Consider the following 21,824-nt stretch of genomic DNA (forward strand, 5'->3'; position numbering starts at 1 on the left):
GAAATGTGATCCTAGAAAAGGAGAGCTCAGGCGCACAACATCAACACCATGAGGTCTGATCCAGGACAATCGTGAGTCCGATGTGGCTACATTATGCAAATCAAAGCTGGACTGACGATGGTACCTGGTACCGGAGAAAGGAAACCAAGGTGTGATTACGAGAGATGCATCTGTGCCTCGGTTGCCCACTGCCATCAGAAGAGAGCAGGAGGTTTAAATTAAACAGCTCCTGACCGGAAAGCCACCTCTACCGTTTTGCTCCTGGGTAGAGTTGCCTTAGGGACAAGCGCTAAGAACGAAGCCGAGCACATTTTATATCCAATAAATCCCAATAATAGATTTTATTTTCTATGATGATTATTGCTGAGACCCTTCCATATTTTAAGCTATAGCGTAACTATAACATTTTATTTTGGGTTGCATCTTTGTTTGTTTGTTTGATTGCTTGCTTGCTTGTTGTTGAGGCAGCTGCTCTTCATGGCCTTAAACTCATGATTCTCACCCTGTCAGAGTCTCCCAAGTTTTGGGACTACAAGTATGTACCAATATGCACTTCTAGGTTACTTCTTAACTATCGAAACATACTACACCACTTTTTCCCAAGATATACTTTCAAAGTTGGTTCCATAATCTCTCATGAGAGCCATTTAATATCTATGCCATACATTGACAGATATATCCTTCTCATCAGGACAGTGTGGCACTATCTGGAGCTTTGAGCATCCATGGCTGGAGAGGCAGACAGATAAGGGTTCTTGTTGCTCTATGGTCAGCCTGCCTAGCCTACTCTGTAAACTCCAGGCTCAGCGAGGGACCCGGTCTCAACAAAACAAGGTAGATGATATTTCAGAAATGACACCTGAGGTTGACTTCTGGCATCTACATGCATGCACACACATGTACACATGCACCCACACACGTGTCCTACACTCCTGTGTTTATACACAGAGCCATTTTGATGAATTAATACATCTTCCGACTCCCAAATTCCCTGGTGATCTTAACACTGCTAGTGTTGGTCCCCATCTCACAAGTAACAAGTCGTAAAGGCAGTCAGAGACTGGAACCAGTCTTCCACTGACCCCTAAGCCAGCCTGTCTCCTGAGTCTCCATTGGTGGCTTGAGAAGTTTCCACACAGAAACCACACCCTCCCATCTCTCAAAAACACAGGCCTCTACCCACTACCCCATTTTATTCTCCTATGACAAACCCTCCCTCCTCCCTGAAAGCTGATCTCCCTGCTTCCACTTGATGTCCAAGGAGCAAGTCTTGAACTTCCCCTGTACTTGGCTTACACTTCCATGCCCCTGAATCAGGCAGAGATGTGGCTGGTATTCTGTGCACACTTACTGCTCTATGGACCTTGTAGAATTCTCACACATCTTATTTCACAAGCTGGGGAAGAAAGCTCTGAGAGTAGCTTGTGTCACCAATAATCCACAAGTAGGAAGAGTCACAACCACAATTGGTCAGTCCCAGTGTCTTCTTCCCTCAGCCCTGCTGCCTTTCCTGGGTGGCTCAATGTCCAGTGGGTTACTGAAGTTTGTTCTTCCTGTGGGAGTCTAGAAAGTCCTTCTGTTTAAGGAACCAAGGCACATTCATCTTTATTCGTTAATACAAGTTTCTCAAGGGAATTGGAGTTGACAAAGCAGGGGAGGGTGCTGTAGAGGTGGCCCAGCAGTTAGCATTTGCTGCTCATGTACAGGACCCTAGTTCAGTTCCCAGCACCCAGTTCACAACCATCTGTAACTCCAGTTGCAGAGGATCCAGGGCCATTTTCTGTCCTCCGTGGAGTCCAGGCACACAAGTAGTGCACATGCAGGTGAAACAATTATAGCCATAAATTAAAAATAAACAAATAAATCCTTTTAAAAGAAACCATATATAAGGCCCTCGCAGAGCTGAACTGACTACAAGATAGTACTAGTTGGTTCGCTGGGTTGTGACGTCATGACTGTTACCATGTCAGGTGCTAAGAACCAAACCTTACACAGTAGTCCGAGATGGAGGCTCATTTCTAAAGAGCAAATGGATTGGGTAAGGAGCTCGTGGAGAGACAAGCATCCCTCTAGCTTGGCATGCCTCGCCATGTGAGCTGTCTGTCTAAAGGAACAGGAGAACAGTGAACTTCTAGAAAAGGGCCAATAATATACAACCTTGTGAGAGCCTGGTTAGTTTACAACCATCACAGCTCTGGGCTGCTATGATGCTGTTTCCCGGCTCCTTGAGAGCAGCGCCACCAGAGAAGTTGGCCCACAGGTTCTGAGGCAGGAAAAGTAGATCAGAAAAACCAGGGGGAATCCAATCAGTGAGTGAGCACCTGAGACACTGGGTTGGAAACATACAGGAGCCCTCTTCTCCGTCAACACAGCTTTGAAAGGCGCTTCTGGTTTATTTACTTATTTGCTTTGTCATATGTCCCTAGTGAGAAGTCAGCTCCTCCACACTAAATGCCCAGGTCTGATGAGCTTGACCCACATAAGGTGCACAGCAGTCATGCACTAGACATCGGCTAAGTGACTACAAATACATGCCTACATGTATATCTCTCTATATGTACACATATCTATATTATCCCAGGATTCCACAAGTCTGTAACTGTCTCCCCACATAAATATGCATTGCCTACTTGTGTATACATCTTTGTATCTATGAAGATGTTTAAGACTAGAATAACAAAGTCACACGCTTGCCAAAGTGGAAACTCTAACACCGCCAAGACCTCTAGTTCGCCTGTCTATCAAAACCACATACTCCTGCCCACCAGCTAATAACACGGATATCCAAAAATGAGGAATTTTATAAATGTTCAATGCAAAAAAAAAAGTGTTTTAAGCTTAACAAACATTAAATTTCCTAAGTCTTTCCAAATTCCTTGTCTCTATTAATTATCAATATGATCGAGGAGGGAAGCATGGATAAATATACATCTATAACTGACAGGTGATGCCCAGAACTCCAACATGCAGGCTAGATTCCATCTCTAAAGTTGTGCCATTTGCAGGAAGTTGCATTAGCACAATCTCAGACTGACCGCTTTCTGGACCCACATGGTATCAGATATTGGGTATCCCTTTTTATATATAATTTAAATCTTAGAAGGAAATATGATTGTCTACATTTTATATAAATAAGAAAGCCAAGATTCCAAGATTTAATGTAACTTCCTGGAGATATTTGCTCTGGGGCCAGTTATAACACAGGCGCTGGGCAGACTCTGGATTCTAATTTGAAGTTTAGCTTGTTTTCAACGAAGTAAGTGGTTTTTGCAGTTTTGCAGACACCGAGTCCGAGGATGTAAGCTGTACTGAACTAAGTCATTCTCTGAACGCAGAAACCAAGTTAAAGGATGAAGGTCACCCCGGGGTTAAAGGCCACAGGGAACAAATGTATCCCAGAAACCATTTGCCTCTGTTTATCCCACCATGAAACCTTTTGCTCTTGACAGTGTCCTCTCAAAAGCAATCTATTTTTTTTAAACAGGGCTTCAATATATATAACAGGTCCTTTCATCAAGCCAATGGGAGTTCTTTACTCCTTTCCAGCCATTTCTTGAACTGAGAAGCGCCTTCTGTCTGCAAAGAGCCACAGGGTGGTATGCATTCCACCTGCCTTGAAGCCCAACAGTCAGCCCTGCTAAGGTGGAAAAGAATCGTCTTTGTGTACTTTCAAGGACAGTGGAATTACTTTAAAAACTAACAATGGCAGAGTGACGATGGTCTGGTGAGGAAGAAAGAGAAAGACCTCCCCTCTGAATTTGAAAGGAAACATTCCTCTAGATTCTGGAAGAACTGTCTAACCTCTAGCTTTTCCAAAAGTAGGGAAGGAGGGAAATGACTTATTTTTAAAGATTTTTGCTTTAGACCTTAATAGCAGTGGGACAGGTTTCTATTGGCTCTTGCCTGCCTCTCAGCTCCTCCCACAGACCACTACCAGAAAAGACCAGCAAGGCAATAAATTGGCGCCAGAGCTGAAGATGAGAAGGCTCTGCCCCGGGGTCCCGGTGCGGTCCTGGTCCGAGCCGGCCAGTTCCCCCAACATGCAGGTAACATGCAAAGAGCTTGTTGTCTGCGCTGCAGTCTAGCTACCCAACTTCTATTGCAAACCTGTCTTCTGTTCCTCAAATTAGCACCTCCCCCAAGAGGAGAAACTACCAGCTGGAGAACCCTGTGCTGTCCTCTTTCAAACGCGGCCTTGGGTTTTGTTTTCTGAATCCAAGCCCTTCCCTCACGTACACCTCCCACAAACATTCCTGAGACTAAGACAAAAGGGGGGACTGGTGCTTTGGAGTGGTAAAGAGTCCAGCACCTGGGCACCTGGACTTCGTCGTAGATAATGAATGACCTTGGGCTAGTAACTTGTTCTACAGAAGAATTGGTCAGAAGAGAAAATATGTCATCAAAAATGTGTTGAAATTTCAACACAAAAATCGTGCAGGTCCGATCCTTAGTGGGTCATGGTTCCGTGCTCCGGACTCGCAATGGACACACTGCGCAAAGCCACGGCGAAGGCCTGGCTAGTTTTCATGGTTTCGTGACTGGAGGTTTGCCCATCACTCCTGCATGGTTGATTTGTGTTACAAACTGCCCCGGAACGCTTCTTAACCTACTTCTAGCTTACTTCTCTTTAGCACCAAACATCTACGGAGGCTAAAAAATAAATTCTCTGAAAGTAACAGTCTCTAAGTTGTTCTGGGTCTCCCTTCCCACAGAGATGGGTCAATTGCAAATACAACACAGACTAGGGACAGACCAAAAAAATCCTTGATTTTGCAAAGGTACCTTGAAACGTCTCTTGGGATGAGGGATGGGACAGAGACCCTGACTTAAGTCTCTAGGTTGGGCACGGCACAGAGGGCACAGGACAGAGAAGCCTCACAAGCGACCCTGTCTTCTGCACACTAGCAGGAAGGGATGCTGGAGGGGAGCAACGGCCAGCAGTAGGTACCTGAAGAGACTGGCTGACGTCTGGTTCGTCCTCCAAGCCGTCCGCTGTGCCAGCACCCCTTGCACAATCTCCTTCTCGTTGGGCAGCCGGTAGACAGGGAAGATGTAGAGCCAACAGAGGACCACCACACAGAGGGCACTGGCTCCTACGGGTAGCCGGGTACGCGGGAATTTCCGAGCTAGCATGGCCATGGCCCCTCTGGACGTATGTAGGGCCCGCCCGCAGGGGCTCATCGCAGCCTCGATGTCCCAGGGTCAGTGTACCCTCAGCACAACGCTGGACAAAGTGGCAGTGAAGGATGCTCCAGTGGCCGGCCCCCCATGCACACACACCTTTGGCTTTCCAGCTCGCAAACGCACGGCTGGGGAACCCCCACGCCACGGCCCCAGAGGTCAGCTACAAGGATCTTCGCCAATGCAACTTTTACTGGGATGTCTTGCTAAAGGAAGTGGCCTCCGGGCAAATCACAAGCCTTAGTCTCTTTCCCTGCAGGCAGCGGGCGATGAAGGAGTCTAAGAGCAGTGGGGCCGGTGGCTCCCGCCCTTACTGCAGCATCACCGTCGCCCTCGGCTGGGGTCCTGGAAGAGGCGCGGCTGGCTCCCGGACGTCTGATGGGTTGTGTCCCTTCCAGAAAGAGATGCTCCTGCGCCCTGCACCGCCCTTTCCCCGCCTCCTGCGCCGCCGCGGTGCCCGGCACCCCCCAGATGCGCTCTCCGCGCCACACCAAGTCCTTGGAAATTTCCACGATGGCCCGGGACCGCTACCCCACCCCCGGCGCCTCGGCCGCGCCCGCCAGGACCCTCACTCCGCGCCCCTCACGGGCAAACCTAGAACTCTCTCTCATCAGTTCATTCAGCGGTGCGCCGCAGCCTTCTGCTGCGCCCTGGACTCCGCAGACACGCGCCCCGGGATTGGTGGAAATCAAGGTCTCCCCCGCCCTCCCCCACCCGCGAAATTGCCTCCCGTGACCTGCTTGGGGCCGCGACGCTAGCCCAGGGTGCAGGCCCCTCGCCGCTGCCCTTGTTCTCTGCAGAGGGAGGCAGACAATAAGAGCAGCAGCCCCTCTGGTGCGTGCATGCACACGCGCATATGTCTATCCCGGAGTATGCACAGATTGGGGACCCGCACACCTTGTGCCCAGGCTGCTGTCTCCCTCTCCTTTCTGCAATTGATTGGTTATAACTGAGCAGTGAGGAGGCTGGCGAATATTTATTCCTTCCTCGGCTCCCTTAATCAGATCAGCCCGTGCTGAGCTACGATTCCATGCACGCACTTGCGTGCACGCGCGGGCGCGAGCTCACACGCTCAGGCACGCACATACACGTCCGCGCGCGCGAACACACACACACACATACACACACACACACACACACACACACACACACACACACTGCTGCTACTGGGCACAAGGGGAGATGCATGCACACTGGGATCCACCACCTTGCCTCCACCCTTCCGAGAACAGAGGGGCATCCTCATATGCTTGTGGCTGGTGTTCTCCCGCAGACCTTGGAGGAGATAACGCCTCTGTAGACTAAAAAGCTGTTTATTCTTAAAAGGCTGCAAAGGCAAGCTTATCACAACCACGACCTTGGAAACGTGCAACCCGCCTGGACCCGCCTAGAGGAGAGACTCACAGTAAGCCATTTCTGCTCGCCCTAGCAGAAGTCGGAAAAGGCTCGGGTACCTCCTAGCGGCAGTCTCTTCTATTTGCTTAAGCATCCTGTGCAAGGACAAAGAAGAAAGTCTGCAGCCTCCAAAACCAGCTAGCTTAGTCGTCACAGGACTGAAATCTCAGGCCACAGTTCCATTTGTTCAGCCAAGAGCAGCACTCCAGACGGCCCACAGTGACTAGTTTGTGCCCTGCAGTCTTTTTTAGCACCTTCAGTAGGGAGAGGTGAAACTTGAGACTTTGGTGCCAACCAACCTCTACCAGCATTGCAATGCTTTTCTTAGGAAGACTGCTCAATGCTCCCCAGTGGAACCAAATACCGTTAGTTAAAATAAAGACTGCCCTTGCCGCTGATAGAAGCAAATAAAGACTGCTCTTACCGCCGGGCGTGGTGGCGCACGCCTTTAATCCCAGCACTTGGGAGGCAGAGGCAGGCGGATCTCTGAGTTCGAGGCCAGCCTGGTCTACAAAGTGAGTTCCAGGACAGCCAGGGCTACACAGAGAAACCCTGTCTCGAAAAACCAAAAAAAAAAAAAAAAAAAAAAGACTGCTCTTGCCGCTGTTAGAAGCTTGCTGCTCTTTTAGAGGACCTGTATTCAGTTCCTAGCACTCACTGCGGGCAGGCAGCTCACAATTACATATCTGACTGGGGAGGGGGAGGGGAGGTCTTCTGAAGGCACCTGCACATACATATACAAACCTCCACACCATTACAGGCACATAATTTTAAAATATAATAAATGTTAAAATAAAATGAAGATCCCTCTCACCCCAAACTTCCTCTGTTCTAGGAAGGCAAGATGGGGACATTTGCCATCTTTGAGGGCTGTAGACACATCATCAATCACTTTTCCTCCCTATAACTTAAACAAAGCACAAATGATCCCAATTTCTCTTCCTCCAGGTCTCCATATAGCTGAATTTACAGTAAACGAAATAAACCTACAAGCAAAAGATCATACAGGGATCATGAGGACCCATGAAAACCTTTCCCATTTAGTACTGCATTACAATGTAACACACTGTAGTACTGCGCTACAATGTAAACACTCTGGCCCCTTCTTTCCCAACCCCTGGGCAACCTTTATCTGATGTTACCCTCTGGTTCTCAGGAGCATTAACAATGGCTACAATGTTATTTTCCTCACCTTTCCAGGTCTTCATGGTGTCATGTCTGTCAGCATATAGTAGCCACAGTCTTAAATATGTTTTTCCTCCCTTCCTACATACAAATCTACTGACTCATTCAAGGATAAGTGGCCATTAAATTCTCCCTGGATAACATGGTAGTCCCAGACCACCTAAAACACTAGCTTCCGTGCCAGCAAGACATTTCAATGGGTCAAAGCACTTGCCACCCAAGCTTGGAGACTGGAGTTCTGTCCCCAGAACACGTCATAGAAAGAGAGAGTTGAGTGCTGAAATGTGTCCTCTGACCCTCACATCTATGCCATGACAGGCTCACTCATACTCATTACACACACATACAATAATAGCAATGGCAATTAATAACAACAATAATAATAATAAATAACAATAATAAAATGATGATGATGCTGTCTTTGTAGTGTATTGCTCAGGGGTCTGTAGTTCCTGTTCTCATTCCCTTTGACCCACCCCAGATACTTCTGGAAATTTCTGATTGTGGTCAATGTTTAGACTCTCAGATGAGCTTTTCTGTTGTAAGCACTTTCGTACAGAACTCTTCCTCAGCCACTGGGACCTAAGACTGTTCTACGTGAGAACTCCATGGGCCTTGTCTACATGACTGGGAGAAAGCAGGGAAGGTAGCTTTCATTCTTCATGTCGGCTCAACTGCCAATGCAAACCTGTCCACATGCAAACTCAAGAAAGGACTGCTTCTTGGTGCTATAAAATGTCCAGCCTCAAAATTACTTGGACCATTGCTAACTCGGCACCATGTAAAGTGAAGTGTTAACTCCTGTGTCTTAGTGTTTTAAATTAAATATCTTACCTGACATCAGGGCACGTGATTTAAATGGCTTACAGCAAGGGGCTTAGGATTCTGATATAGTCTACATCTGAGTGTTCATACTGAACACATGCATGGTTTGCTTGGGGACTAAATGATCAAGCATGTTAAAATCTACAAATGGTTCTTAGATGGAACCCTGGTCTCCATGTCAGGCTAGTCTTGCTCAAATCCCATCTGTTACTTATTAACTATTAATCTATTAATATTAATCTATTAATCTAAACTCCAAGCTGCTCCAAGCTAGTTGCATTACTATGTGTGTCAGTTACCAGGTGGCAAAACACCCAACTCAGCAACTTAGAAGAAGAGGGACTGGTGTCAGCTGGTGCTCACAGAAGACTCAGTCTACCATGGCTGGCTCTGTTTTCCCAGGCCAGATAAGAAGGCACCTCATGGTGTCTGTTCCTGCAGACTTACTCCCTTTAAGTGTGACCCACTTCCTCTCCCTACCTTTCACTTCCTCCCAGTAATGCTATTATATTATGAATTCATGAATAAAGTAAGCCACTGGTTAGCTTAGAGGCCTTGTGATCTAATTGTCTGGAAATGTTACCACAGACACAAAGCTTGCCTCACCGATGCCCTGGGCATACCTGCATGCAGTCAACCTGACAATGGAGGTGAACTTTCTTTCTTTCTTCCTTCCTTTCTTTTCTTTCTTTCTTTCTTTCTTCCTTTCTTTCCTTTTCTTTTTTTCATAGGACATGATTTTAATATTTTCAACTGTTAATATTCAACAAATAGAATAGTTATTTTAAGATATATTTCACTGTTATGTCTCCCTTTTCATTTCTGATTTTATTAATTTTGGATACTGTCTCTGTGCCTTCTGGTTAGTCTGGCTAAGGGTTTATCTATCTTGTTGATTTTTTTTCAAAGAACCAGCTCCTGGTTTTGTTGATTCTTTGTATAGTTCTTTTTGTTTCTATTTGGTTGATTTTAGTCCTGAGTCTCAGTATTTCCTGTGGTCTACTTCTCTTGGATGAATTTGCTTTTTTTGTTGTTGTTGTTCTAGAGTTTTCAGATGTGCTCTCAAGCTGCTAGTGTATGCTCTCTCCAGTTTCTTTTTGGAGGCACTTAGAGCTATGAGTTTTCCTCTTACCACTGCTTTCCTTGTGTCCCATAAGTTTTGGTATGATTTGTCTTCATTTTCATTAAATTCTAAAAAGCCTTTAATTTCTTTCTTTATTTCTTCCTTGACCAAGTTATCATTGAGTAGAGTGTTGTTCAGCTTCCATGTGTATGTGTGCTTTCCATTGTTTTTGTTGGTATTTAAGACCATCCTTAGTCAGTGGTGGTCTGATAGGGTGCATGGGGTTATTTCAATCTTCTTATATATGTTGAGACCTGTTTTGTGACCAATTATATGGTCAATTTTGGAGAAGGTACAGTGAGGTGCTGAGAAGAAGGTATATTCTTTTCCTTTAGGATGAAATGTTCTATAAATATCAATTAGATCTATTTGGTTCATAACTTCTGTTAGTTTCACTGTGTCTCTGTTTAGTTTCTGTTTCCATGATTTGTCCATTGCTAAGAGTGGAGTGTTAAAGTCTCCCACTATTATTGAGTGGGGTGCCATGTGTGCTAAGCTTTAGTAAAGTTTCTCTTATGAATGTGGTTGCCCTTGCATTTGGAGCATAGATGTTCAGAATTGAGAGTTTATTTTGGTAGATTTTTCCTTTGACCAGTATAAAGTGTCCTTCCTTATCATTTTTTGATAACTTTTGGTTGAAAGTTGATTTTATTAGATATTAGAATAGCTACTCCAGCTTGTTTCTTGGGACCGTTTGCTTGGAAAATTGTTTTCCAATCTTTTACTCTGAGGTAGTGTCTGTCTTTGTCACTGAGATGCACTTCCTGTATGCAGCAAAATGCTGGGTCCTGTTTATGTATCCAGTCGGTTATTCTATGTCTTTTTTGGATAATTGAGTCCATTGATGTTAAGAGATATTAAGGAAAAGTGATTGTTACTTCCTGTTATTTTTGTTGTTAGAGGCAGAATTATGTTTGTGTGGCTATCTTCTTTTGGGTTTGTTGAAAGATTACTTTCTTGCTTTTTCTAGGGTGTAATTTCCCTTCTTGTGTTGGTGTTTTCTATCTATTATCCTTTGTAGGGCTGGATTTATGGAAAGATATTGTGTAAATTTAGTTTTGTCATGGAATATCTTGTTTTCTCCATCTATGGTAATTGAGAGTTTTGCTGGGTATAATAGACTGGGCTAGCATTTGTGTTCTCTTAGGGTCTGTATGACATCATCCAAAATCTTCTAGCTTTCATAGACTCTGGTGAGAAGTCTGGTGTAGTTCTGATAGGTTTGCCTTTCTATGTTACTTGACCTTTTTTCCTTACTGCTTTTAATATTCTTTCCTTGTTTAGTGCATTTGGTGTTTTGATTATTATGAGACAAGGGGAATGAATTTCTTTTCTGGTCCAGTCTATTTGGAGTTCTGTAGGCTTCTTGTATGTTCATAGGCATCTCTTTCTTTAGGTTAGTGAAGTTTTCTTCTATAATTTTGTTGAAGATATTTTCTGGCCCTTTGAGTTGAGAATCTTTGCTCTCTTCTATACCTATTATCCTTAGGATTCATCTTCTCATTGTGTCCTGGATTTCCTGGATATTTTGGGTTAGGAGCCTTTTGTATTTTGAATTTTGTTTGACTGTTGTGTCAATGTTTTCTATGGTATCTTCTGCACCTGAGATTCTCTCGTCTATCTTTTGAAGTCTGTTGGTGATGCTTGCATCTATGACTCCTGACCTCTTTCCTAGGTTTTCTAACTCTACGGTTGTCTCCCTTTGTACTTTCATTATTTCTATTTCCATTTTTAGATCTTGGATGGTTTTGTTCATTTCCATCACCTGTTTGATTGTGTTTTCCTCTAATTCTTTTTTTTTTGTTTTGTTTTGTTTTTGTTTTTGTTTTTTTGGTTTTGTTTGTTTTGTTTTGTTTTTTAATTAAAAAATGTATTTACTTAGAAGCATTCAGAATGTCAACAAAACAGCTGCACTTTTTTTTTTGCAATTACAGAATGGTATTCAATTAACAGAACAACAATTATCTTCGTATAAGCTGCATCAGAGACAACTGAAGATGAAAAAATAAAACCCAAAAATAAAACCAAAAGAAAAAAAAACCCAAACTACTGTCCCCATATATAACTAATTTGTGCTGTGCACCAACAAGAACCTGCTTTAAATTTCCATGCCAATTTACAACCCCCAGACTGTACCAGGCAAGGTTAGTGGCTATTGAAAAATACCACCAGGACAGGGCTATCTAAAGACACATTCGGTAGTGTGTTAACTATACAAAAAAAAAGACACTGTACAGTTTAAAAACAAATCTTACACAGCCTTACATTTCAATTTTTTTCTTTAAAAGGAGTGAGTTGTGTACAGGGGTTTAAATGCTTTATAGAGAAGAAAAAAAACTGCACTAGAACCAACTTCTTCTTCTTCTTCTGCTTCTTCTTCTTCTTCTTCTTCTTCTTCTTCTTCTTCTTCTTCTTCTTCTTCTTCTTCTTCTTCTTCTTCCTCATCATCATCTTCCTCTTCTTTTTCTTGCTCTTTTCAGCCTTGACCACCCCCTTTTTTGCTGCATCAGGTTTTCCTTTAGCTCTGTAGGCAGCAATATCCTTCTCTTACTTCTCCTTCAGCTTGGCGGCTTTCTTCTCATAGGGCTGCTTGTCATCTGCTGCAGTGTTGTTCCACATCTCTCCTAGTTTCTTTGCAACATCACCAATGGATAAGTCAGGATGCTCACCTTTGATTTTGGGGTGGTACTCAGAACAGAACAAGAAGAAGGCCGAAGGAGGCCTCTTGGGTGCACTGAGGTCCTTGAACTTTTTTGGTCTCCCCTTTGGGGAGGGGGAGGTATGTAGGTTTTCATTTCTCTTTCATAACGAGCCTTGTCAGCCTTTGCCATATCTTCAAATTTCCCCTTTTCTTTAGCAGACATGGTCTTCCACCTCTCTGAGCACTTCTTGGAGAACTCTGAGAAGTTGACAGAAGCATCCGGGTGCTTCTTCTTGTGCTCCTCCCAGCAGGTTTGCACAAAGAATGCATATGAGGACATTTTGCCTCTCGGCTTCTTAGGATCTCCTTTGCCCATGTTTAGGTGATTTTCCTCCGTGAGGCACAGAGTTGCCCAGTGCCCATCTGGCTCGTGCTTGCCCCGGGCGCTGTCTCTATGGCGCTCAATGTACTGCCCCTCTAATTCTTTAAGAGATTTTTGTGTTTCCTTTTTAGGGCTTCTAGCTGTTTACCTGTTGTAGTGGCTATTCCTGGTTGTCAACTTGACTATATTTGGAATGCACTACAATCCAGAATTGGAAGGCTCACCAGTGACCCTTATCTTGAGGCTTGGAAATAGAAGTTTCTGATCTAGATCTTGGGATGGAGATCTTGAGCCATAGTGGCTATGGATTCCAGAAGATTAGATCTCCGAGTTCAAGGTCATCCGGGATTAAAGGTGTGGTGGAACACACCTTTAATCTGGGCTACACCTTCTGCTGGAGACAATATAAGGACATTGGAAGAAGGGAGTCTCGCTCTTGCTCCTTCGCCTGCTTGCTGTGTGAGACTGAGTAACTGCTAGATCCTTGGACTTCCACTCACAGCTACTACTGAACCATTGTTGGGAATTGGGCTGCAGACTGTAAGTCATCAATAAATTCCTTTACTATATAGAGACTACCCATAAGTTCTGTGACTCTAGAGAACCCTGACTAATACACCTGTGTTTTCCTGTATTTAAGGGAGTTATGTCCTTATTAAAGTCCTCTATCATCGTCATGAGAAGTGATTTTAGATCCGAATCTTGCTTTTCTGGTGTGATGGTGTATCCAGGACTTGCTATGGTGGGAGAATTGGGTTCTGATAATACCAAGTAGCCTTTGTTTCTGTTGCTTCTGTTCTTATGCTTGCCTCCCACCACCTGGCTATCTCTAGTGCTACTTGCCCTCGCTATATCTGACTGGAGCCTGTCCTTCCTGTGATCCTGGTTGTATCAGAGCTCCTCAGAGTTCAACTGTCTCTGTATTCCTGAGATCCTGGGTGTGTCAGAACTCATGGGAGTCGAGCTGCCTCTGGGATCCTGAGATCCTGGTGTGACCAAGCTCCTGGGATCCTGGGATCCTGTGGACCTGGGCTTGTTAGAGTACCTGGAGTGGAGCTTTTTCTGGGTGTTGTGAGACTGGCTGTGGAGTTCATGCCCAAGGTCTGCTCAGGGCACCAGCCCAAACCAGAAGGAACCTTGCCACTGTTGGGCAGAGTTCCTGAGTGCCTGGGTCCCACTGATCCCAGTGACTTCTGATGCTGGGGCAGGGTTGTGTCCTCTTCACTTCTGATCCTATGATCCTGGGCGTGTTAGAGTGCTTGGGAGTGGAGCTTCCTCTGGTGTTGTGGGACTGGCTTCAGAGTTCGTGCCTAAGGGCTGCTCAGGGTACCAACCCAGACTGGAAGGATGAGATGAACCACTTTCTTATGAGTGCGTATGACAGAGTGACAAGCTATAGCAGAGAATGGTCTCAGTCCCTTCATGGTTGCTTTGCTTTAGTGTGCATGCATGGTTGTGTGGACATGTTCATGCATGTGTGCAGAGGTGAGGACAACCTCCAGTGTCATGGGGACACTGGGCTAGAGCTTACCATGCAGGCTAGGAAAGAGGCCAGTATCCTCAGAGAGATATGTCTCTGTCTCACCAGCACCGGTATTACAAGAAGGAGCCAACACACCCAGCCTGGCTTTTTGTTTGTTTGTTTAACATAATGTCCTCCACATGCATTTCTATTGGCAAACATGACAGGGTTTCACTCTTTTTAATGGCTGAGTAATCCTCCATTTTATAAATGCACAAAATTTCTGTATCCATCATTTTATGAGCATTTGGGACGTTTCTAACTCTTGGCTGCTGTGAGTAGTGTCATTACCAGAGAAGCACAGGTTTCCTTTGATATTTAATCACGGAAGGTAAGGGAGGAGTATGCCCCAGCTGCTGATGGAGAGGGGGTGTTAGCAGGTACCAGTTCACTGACTTGTTAAGTGGGCAGAAGACGACTCTGATGTCCAGCAGGGAATCCTCAGCTCTACACTAATAACCATACATGACACAGTCTTGGGGAGACATCAAAGGGCTGTATTAACTGAGTAAATATCAAATCAAAATTGAGCCTTTCAGTCTGACTTCAGGTGTCTGACCCCACTTTCCACCTCAGCGGAGATGGAGTCTCCTGCTCACCCCTGAACACGCCTGACGAGCAAGCCTGTGAGTTTCCGGGGTCCTCCTGTCTCTGCTTTCTACCTTGCTTTGGGGAACACTGGGATTATGAATGCACGTCGTCACGCCCACCTTCTTGAACATTGTGAAGATCTGAACTCAGCTCATGGTGCTTGTACAGTGAGCATTGCACCCTCTGGGGAGTCACCTCAGCCCTTAGGTGGGGAATTTTTAGAAAAATAATCAGAGAGAAAAAAAAAAGAACAGTGCTGAGCATGGACAAGAGATGAGGAAGAGAGAAACATAGGGAGATTTTAAGTCAAAGAATGACTAAGTCCACAGAAGTAACACAGCATAAAGACTATAATAAATAGAGTAGTGTTATGTTAGAGATTATTGTAAAAAAAAAAAAAAAGTTGATATTAGCAGTTCATGTCACCAAGGACGGCAGCTGCACGTGATGGTATGTTACTTGGTTTCATTATATGACCCATTTACCTTCCATCTGTATCCCATAATATATGTTATAAGCCTCAAATATAAATAATAAAATGTATTTAAATATAATAAAAATGGAAATTAATAGCAGAAATACAGCGTGTGTGTGTGTGCTAATTCTCAACAGCTTGCCTCATGGCCACGTTCCCTGAACTGGAAGGGATCGGGGGAGGGGCAGTGAGTGATTTATATTAACTATCTGATTTATTGTGACTCAGATCAATCAGTGAAGACCCCAGTCATGGGAGAAACCCAACACACCAAGTGACTGGGCATTGATACAGCCTTGGTTAGCTAAATTTCTTCTTCTCTATTCCAATCTTAGAAGAAATTCAGGATAAAAATCTCTCAAGCCAAGCATGTTATTTGGAACATCAGACTTTGGGTATGTTACATGTTCATGTGTGTACAACTGTGTGTGTGAGGACAAGTGCACACATATGTGGAAGTCATGGGTCTTTTTCTCAAGCTCTTCCCACCTTTGTTTTTTTAACTTTTGATTGATTCTTTGTGAATTTCTTATCACGATGCACCCAATCCCACTCATCTCCAGTCCCTTTCTACCCACCTTGCAAACTCCCTCTCAAAATAGAATTTAAAAACTTTAAATTTAAATCAAAATATATTGCCATAGAGCTGCAGTGTGTCACACGGCACACCCTTTTAATCAAACATTTTCACTTGCAAATGTTCACTGCAATGGTTCAAGGCTTCTGCTACACTATCGATGCTGGATCCTCACAGGAACTCCTCTCAGATACCCTGTTGATGCCCTGTGTCATGGAGATCCTGCAGCTTTGGATCTGTAGGACCTGCCCCTTCATGTGCTCCAGCAGTTTGTAGAGGGGGTAGATGCTGGGGTGGGCTAACTCGGAGCTCTGGATCCAGACCTGAGTGATAGCTGAATTAGTCTACCAGTTCACCCATGCCCATACCTGCAGGATGGGCTTTCCCATGCTGCCCAGGCACGGTGTAAGTCCAGCTCTCCTGAGTGCCTCAGCCAGTGAGGAGTGGAGCCTGCGCTGCATAGCCCTTGGCCATCAACATGGTCCCAGGCAGCAGCCCAGACAAGGGACATCCACATGGCCTCTGGTGGTAACATGGGTCACAGACATGTTGTTGCATGGCCAGAGACCCAGACTTGGCCCTCAACAGCGGCATGGCCTGGGACGTCACCATGGCCTCTGGTGGCAGGGCAGGATGCTCACATGAAGCTGTTCCACAGCACTCTTGAGTCTCCAGTTCTACCTTACTTCATTATGCTCGAACCCTTCTGCTCCTCTTTCTCTTCCATCTCTCCACCGTACACTTGCAGCGGCCTGCTTTGGGTGAGCCTCTGGGCATCTTTGATTTTTGAGAGAAGTTTTCTCACTGAACTGACAGCTCAGAAATTTGTCTAGATGGCTGGCCAGCGGCTCTTCCTGGATTTGCCTCCACAGAGGTGGGATTCTAGTTGCAAGTCACTGTCCTTGCCTTTTATGTGGGTGCTGAAGTGAACTCAGGTCTTACTGCTCAGACTGTAAGTGCTATATACTAACTCAGCCTGGACTCATCCCCCAGATGTAGTTTTCTATGTATTAGTGTTTTAGCCCCAAATGAGACAGTGTAAATATCCCATTTCTTTTAGTTTAATCTTTTTTAAAATGTATGTGTATGCATGTTTGGGCTGTACATATATCTGTGCACCATGTTAGTGCCCGGTGCCTCTGGAAGCCAGGAGAGAATGTCAAATAATCTGAAACTAGAACACAAACAGTGGAGAGTCACCATGTGTCTTAGTTAGGGCTTTACTGCTGTGAAGAGACACTGTGGCCAAGGCAAGTCTTATAAAGAACAACATTTAATTGGGGCTGACTTTCAGGTTCAGAGGTTCAGGCCATTATCATCATGGCAGGAATATGGCAGCAGCCAAGCATGCATGGTACAGGACAAGCTGAGAGTTATACATCTTTATCTGAAGGCTGCTAGCAGAATACTGACTTCCAAGCAGCTAGGATGAGGGTCTTAAAGCCCATACCCATAATGACACACCTACTCCATCAAGGCCACACCTACTCCAACAGGGCCACATCTCCTAAGAGTGCCACTCCCTGGGCTGAGCATATGCAATCCATCACACCATGTGTGTGCTGGAATTCAAACATAGGTCCTCTGAAGAACAGCTGGCATCTCTCTAGACCCCTAATTAAAAATGTGTTGAGACAAGTCTCACTACTTAGCTAGAACATTTTTTGAGCCCGTGATCATCTTTTGCTGTCTTCTAAGTGCTGGGGTTAGAAGTGTGAGCCTTGCTCGGCCTCCCAACCTCATGGTGAGTCGTGCAAGTGGCTTTGTTTCCTTACATAAGAATGCTTGAATATCTTCCTTATTGTTCCAATATAGATCGGCTTCTTTTTTTTATCCCTCTTTATTAGCCCTAGTGTCATCAATAGCTGTTATAATAAACTCTATTTGATCTCCTTTATTGGAATGTCAGTTTTGTGACCCGAGAACACACGACTGAAGTTCAGAGCTTTCACTATGGTATGTTTCCTTTCAACAACACTGTGTGGTGTGGGTATCTTAAGGCGTGGGGGAGGGGATCCCATGTCTTCCTCCTTGATTCTTGCCACATTGATGGCATTTATTTCACTTCTCTGTATGTCAGGGTCTTCCTATATGCTGTCAGATAGACACTAGATAGAAATAAATGAAGTGCTAGATAGATGATAGATAATAGATACATAGATAATAAATAGATGATAGATGATAGATACATAGATAAATAGATAATCGATAGATACATGTTCCATATGTTCCTACATGTAGTTAGAATTTCTATTACTTTAAATGATTAACTTTCAAGTGAATCTAAGAATTAAGAAAAATAAATTTATTTATCATGCCATCTTAGTTTCTGCTTGGCACTATTTCCTTCTCTTGGGAGGACTACTCTTTTTCTAGTCATATTTCTGACTTTCCTGAATGTAGTAGACTCTAGCCTTTGTTAGTTAAGGTTAATTTTACTAGATAAAAGTCCTAGGTTTATACCGGGTGGTGGTGGCCCACACCTTTAATCCCAGCACTCAGAAGCTGAGGGAAAACAGATATCTTTGAGTTTGAGGCCAGCCTGGTCTACAAAGCAAATTCCAGGACATCCATGACTGCACAGAGAAATCCTGTCTTTAAAAAAAAAAAAACCAAATAAGTAAATAAATAATCAATCAATCAGTTAATCCAAGGTCTGAGATGGTTGTAGTAGCATATGTCTCTAATCCTAGCACTTGGTAGGCAGGCAGATTTCTGAATCTCTGAGTTCAAGACCAGCCTGGTCTACAGAGGGAGTTCTAGGACAGCCAAGGCTGCACAGAGAAACCCTGTCTTGAAAGACAAAAACAAACAAACAAAAGGATGGCTGAATGACACAGAGCACTCTTCCAGAACCCCCAGTCCAATGCCCATCACCCACATGCCCCTCACAGCTGTTTGTAGCTTTAGTTGTAAAAGATCTAGCGCCCTCTTCTGGCCTCCTCAGGTGCCTGCACTCACATGTACATACCCAAACATGACAAACATGCATACACATAATTAAAGATAAAATAAATCTTTAAAATAACAATAATAATTAATAAATGGAGCTCTCATGCTCTCTTCTGTCCTCCTTGGGTATTGTATGTATGTAGTGCACAGACACAGATGCAGGCAAAGCACTCACATACACATTAAAATAAATAAACAAAAAATAAATAAAGATGTGCAATTGGGAAAGATGGAAAGGGAAAGAGGTTGATGGTGACAGAATGAGAGGGATGAGTATAGAAAGAATACATCACACACCCATGAAAATCTGCATCAAGTTCTGTCTAACTAGCATATGCTAATAAGAGTAAACACAAGCTTCATAGCTGATGCAGGAGCCAATGTTTTGTAAGTTGGAAGTGGGAAATGGGGAGAACTGCAAGTCACCCACAGTGGATGATGGCATTAAAGGAGAGATTAGGTTTTAGAGGGCAAAGTCAGGAACACCAGGAATAAGAAACATAGCATGGTAGGAGGTAGTCTAGCTGACAGAGAGGAGAAAGCACAGGTCTCTGGGCCAGTGTGGGCCAGTGTGGGCAGGCCTGCTGGAGCTGGAAGAAGACCTAGCTTATGCACTTTGCTGCAAAAGACTCTAAAAAAGCCCACACCTATTTCAGAAAAGAGAACCTATACTGTCCCACAGTTACGGAGTCAGCCAGGAACAATTGGTAGCCACAACAAAGAGCCTAGAGAGTTAACAGCTGTTGAGGTACTTGCAAGGCAGGAGGTAGCATCACAAGCCAGAGAGAATTCATTAGCAGACAGTCACATTCAACAACTGGCCAAGCAGGAGTCAGGGATGACCCAAGGCAATGTTCCCTTGAGGGAAGTCAGGACAGAAACACAAGTAAGGAACCTCAAGCAGGAATTGATGCAGAGGCCATGGAGAAACACTGCTTGCTGGCTTGCTCCCCATGGCTTGCTCAGCTTGCTTTCTTATACAACCCAGGATCATCTGCTCAGGGGAGGCACCACCCACAGTGGGCTGGGCCCTCCCCCATCGGTCATTAATCAAGAAAATGCCCCACAGACTTGACAACAGTCCAATCTGAGAGAGACATTTCCTCATTTGAGATTCCCTCCTTGCAGAGGACTGACCCTAGTTTGAATCAAGTTGGCACAAAACTATCCAATAGATCCCCATGACTGGGTGTGCAGCATATAAACACAGCATGATCTTCTCCCAGGCTGGGCCAGGGACGCGTGTCAGAATGTGGAGCTTGCTAACCAGCCAGCTGATGCAATTACCGATTTGTCCACTCTCAGTCGAGTCCTACAATGAAGATCAGACAAAGAAGCCGAAGGGTCTTTTTTCTCTCTTGAGAATCCCCCACACCCACTTTTAGGTGTTTCTTTCATTTTTTCCCTCAATTTCTCTAGGTAAAGTTTGCTACTCAGACTAGAGAGGTCACTCCGTGTTTACGAGCTCTTGCTGTTCCTGCAGAGGACCCTGGTCCAGTTCCCAGCACCCACATGGTGGCTCACAACCATCCATAGTTCCAGGTCCAAGGGATCTCATGCCCCTTGTGGTCTCCATGGCCACCAAGCAGGCACATGGTGCATGCAGGTAAGCAAAGCACCTACACACATAAAATACACACACAAAATACACACACAAAATACACACACAAAATACTCCCACAAAATACACACACACAATACACACATAAAATACACACATAAAATACACACACAAAATACACACACAAAACACACACACAAAATGCACACATAAAATACACACACAAAATACACACACAAAATACACACATAAAATACACACACAAAATACACACACAAAATACACACACAAAATAGTCTAAAAAATAATAAGTAACGTGCCGGTGAGTGTCTGCATCTTTAATTTTCTCTGGTGCGAGAAAACTAACTGAGAAGCCACTGTCTCTGGTTGAGTCTTAAAGGCCCTGTAGTTTCTCGTGTCCAAAAGAGAAGCACAGCGGGCTGAGAAAGGCCCCACTGGAAAGGCAACCCATTGAAAACCCCAAGTCACTAGGAACAAAGGAAAGATGTGCACACCTGTGATCCCAGCACTTCTGCAATGGAAGCAGAGGCAGAAGCTCAAGAATTGCCTCCCACAAATGATCCTCCGCCTCCAATAAGGAAGAGACAAATAAAAATTAAAAATTAAAAAGGAGAAGGAGATTTTGATACACATTTTCACAAAATCCAGATGCAAAGGTAGAATTACCACAGCTGGAGCTCATTGTAATTTATTCTGAGGTTATTTAAAGACTAGAGTGAACCATCACTAAATATCTACCAGAATATCCTATTAATTAAATAATAATTAATAAAGTAATGAAAGACTAACTAATTAACTAAGAGCCATTGGCAGTACTGTGTGCAAAGCAGAGAGAGCTCCCATCCATCATTGTTAGGAAGGCAGCCTGACAGGCTGCTGGGAAAACTTGACATCCTGAGACAGTCAGCAATCCCACTCTCCTTTATTTATCCAAAAGAAACAAAGATGCGATTCACACAAAAACCTGTGCGCAGATATTTACAGCAGCCTAATACATAGTTGCCCAATGTGGAAGTCACCTAAATACCCTTTCACTGGAGACTGTCGAATTCTGGAGCATTTATAAAAGGGCCCTGAGTCAACAGAAGAAAACAGCCATCAATCAGTACAAGAACAAATCTCCAAGCACATCGCAGTAAGTGGAAGGAGCCATGCACTCCACACGCTCTGCTGTACAATTCCACTACCTCACGTAGCAGAAAGGGAGGCTCCCACAGGCACCACTTAGCTCAATGGTACCAGGCACTGGGATTCTGCAGGAAATGATAAGAAGGTATCATGATAAATCACTCTGGCTGAAAAGCTGTTCTGCATTTCAATTGTGGTAATGCTGATTATATGACTATGAATAGTTCACAACTCAGAACTGCAGCTAAGAAAGTTTTAATATCAC

The 21,824-nt window shown here is 44.4% G+C and overlaps 1 protein-coding gene and 1 pseudogene across 9 annotated transcripts in view; both read right to left on the reverse strand.

Moving 5' to 3' along the window:
• Positions 1-21,824, reverse strand: part of St8sia1 (ST8 alpha-N-acetyl-neuraminide alpha-2,8-sialyltransferase 1) — a 167,988-nt gene that overhangs the window by 137,047 nt on the left and 9,117 nt on the right. The window contains exon 1 of one of the 9 annotated variants that reach the window (NM_011374.2): positions 4,949-5,865. The exons of 1 other annotated variant lie outside the window; for it this stretch is intronic. In NM_011374.2, coding sequence (NP_035504.2) covers positions 4,949-5,181 — 233 coding nt within the window. In that variant the 5' untranslated portion in view covers positions 5,182-5,865. Of the gene's footprint in view, positions 1-4,782; positions 6,346-6,388; positions 6,555-6,585; positions 6,911-21,824 lie in introns of those variants that run through there. 7 more of the 9 variants (XM_006506929.4, XM_006506930.4, XM_017321472.2 and 4 more) reach the window with 7 other exon arrangements.
• On the reverse strand, positions 12,093-12,747 carry Gm7468 (annotated as a pseudogene).

The sequence above is a fragment of the Mus musculus genome, chromosome 6, assembly GCF_000001635.26.
Source record: "Mus musculus strain C57BL/6J chromosome 6, GRCm38.p6 C57BL/6J".
Taxonomy (NCBI): domain Eukaryota; kingdom Metazoa; phylum Chordata; class Mammalia; order Rodentia; family Muridae; genus Mus; species Mus musculus.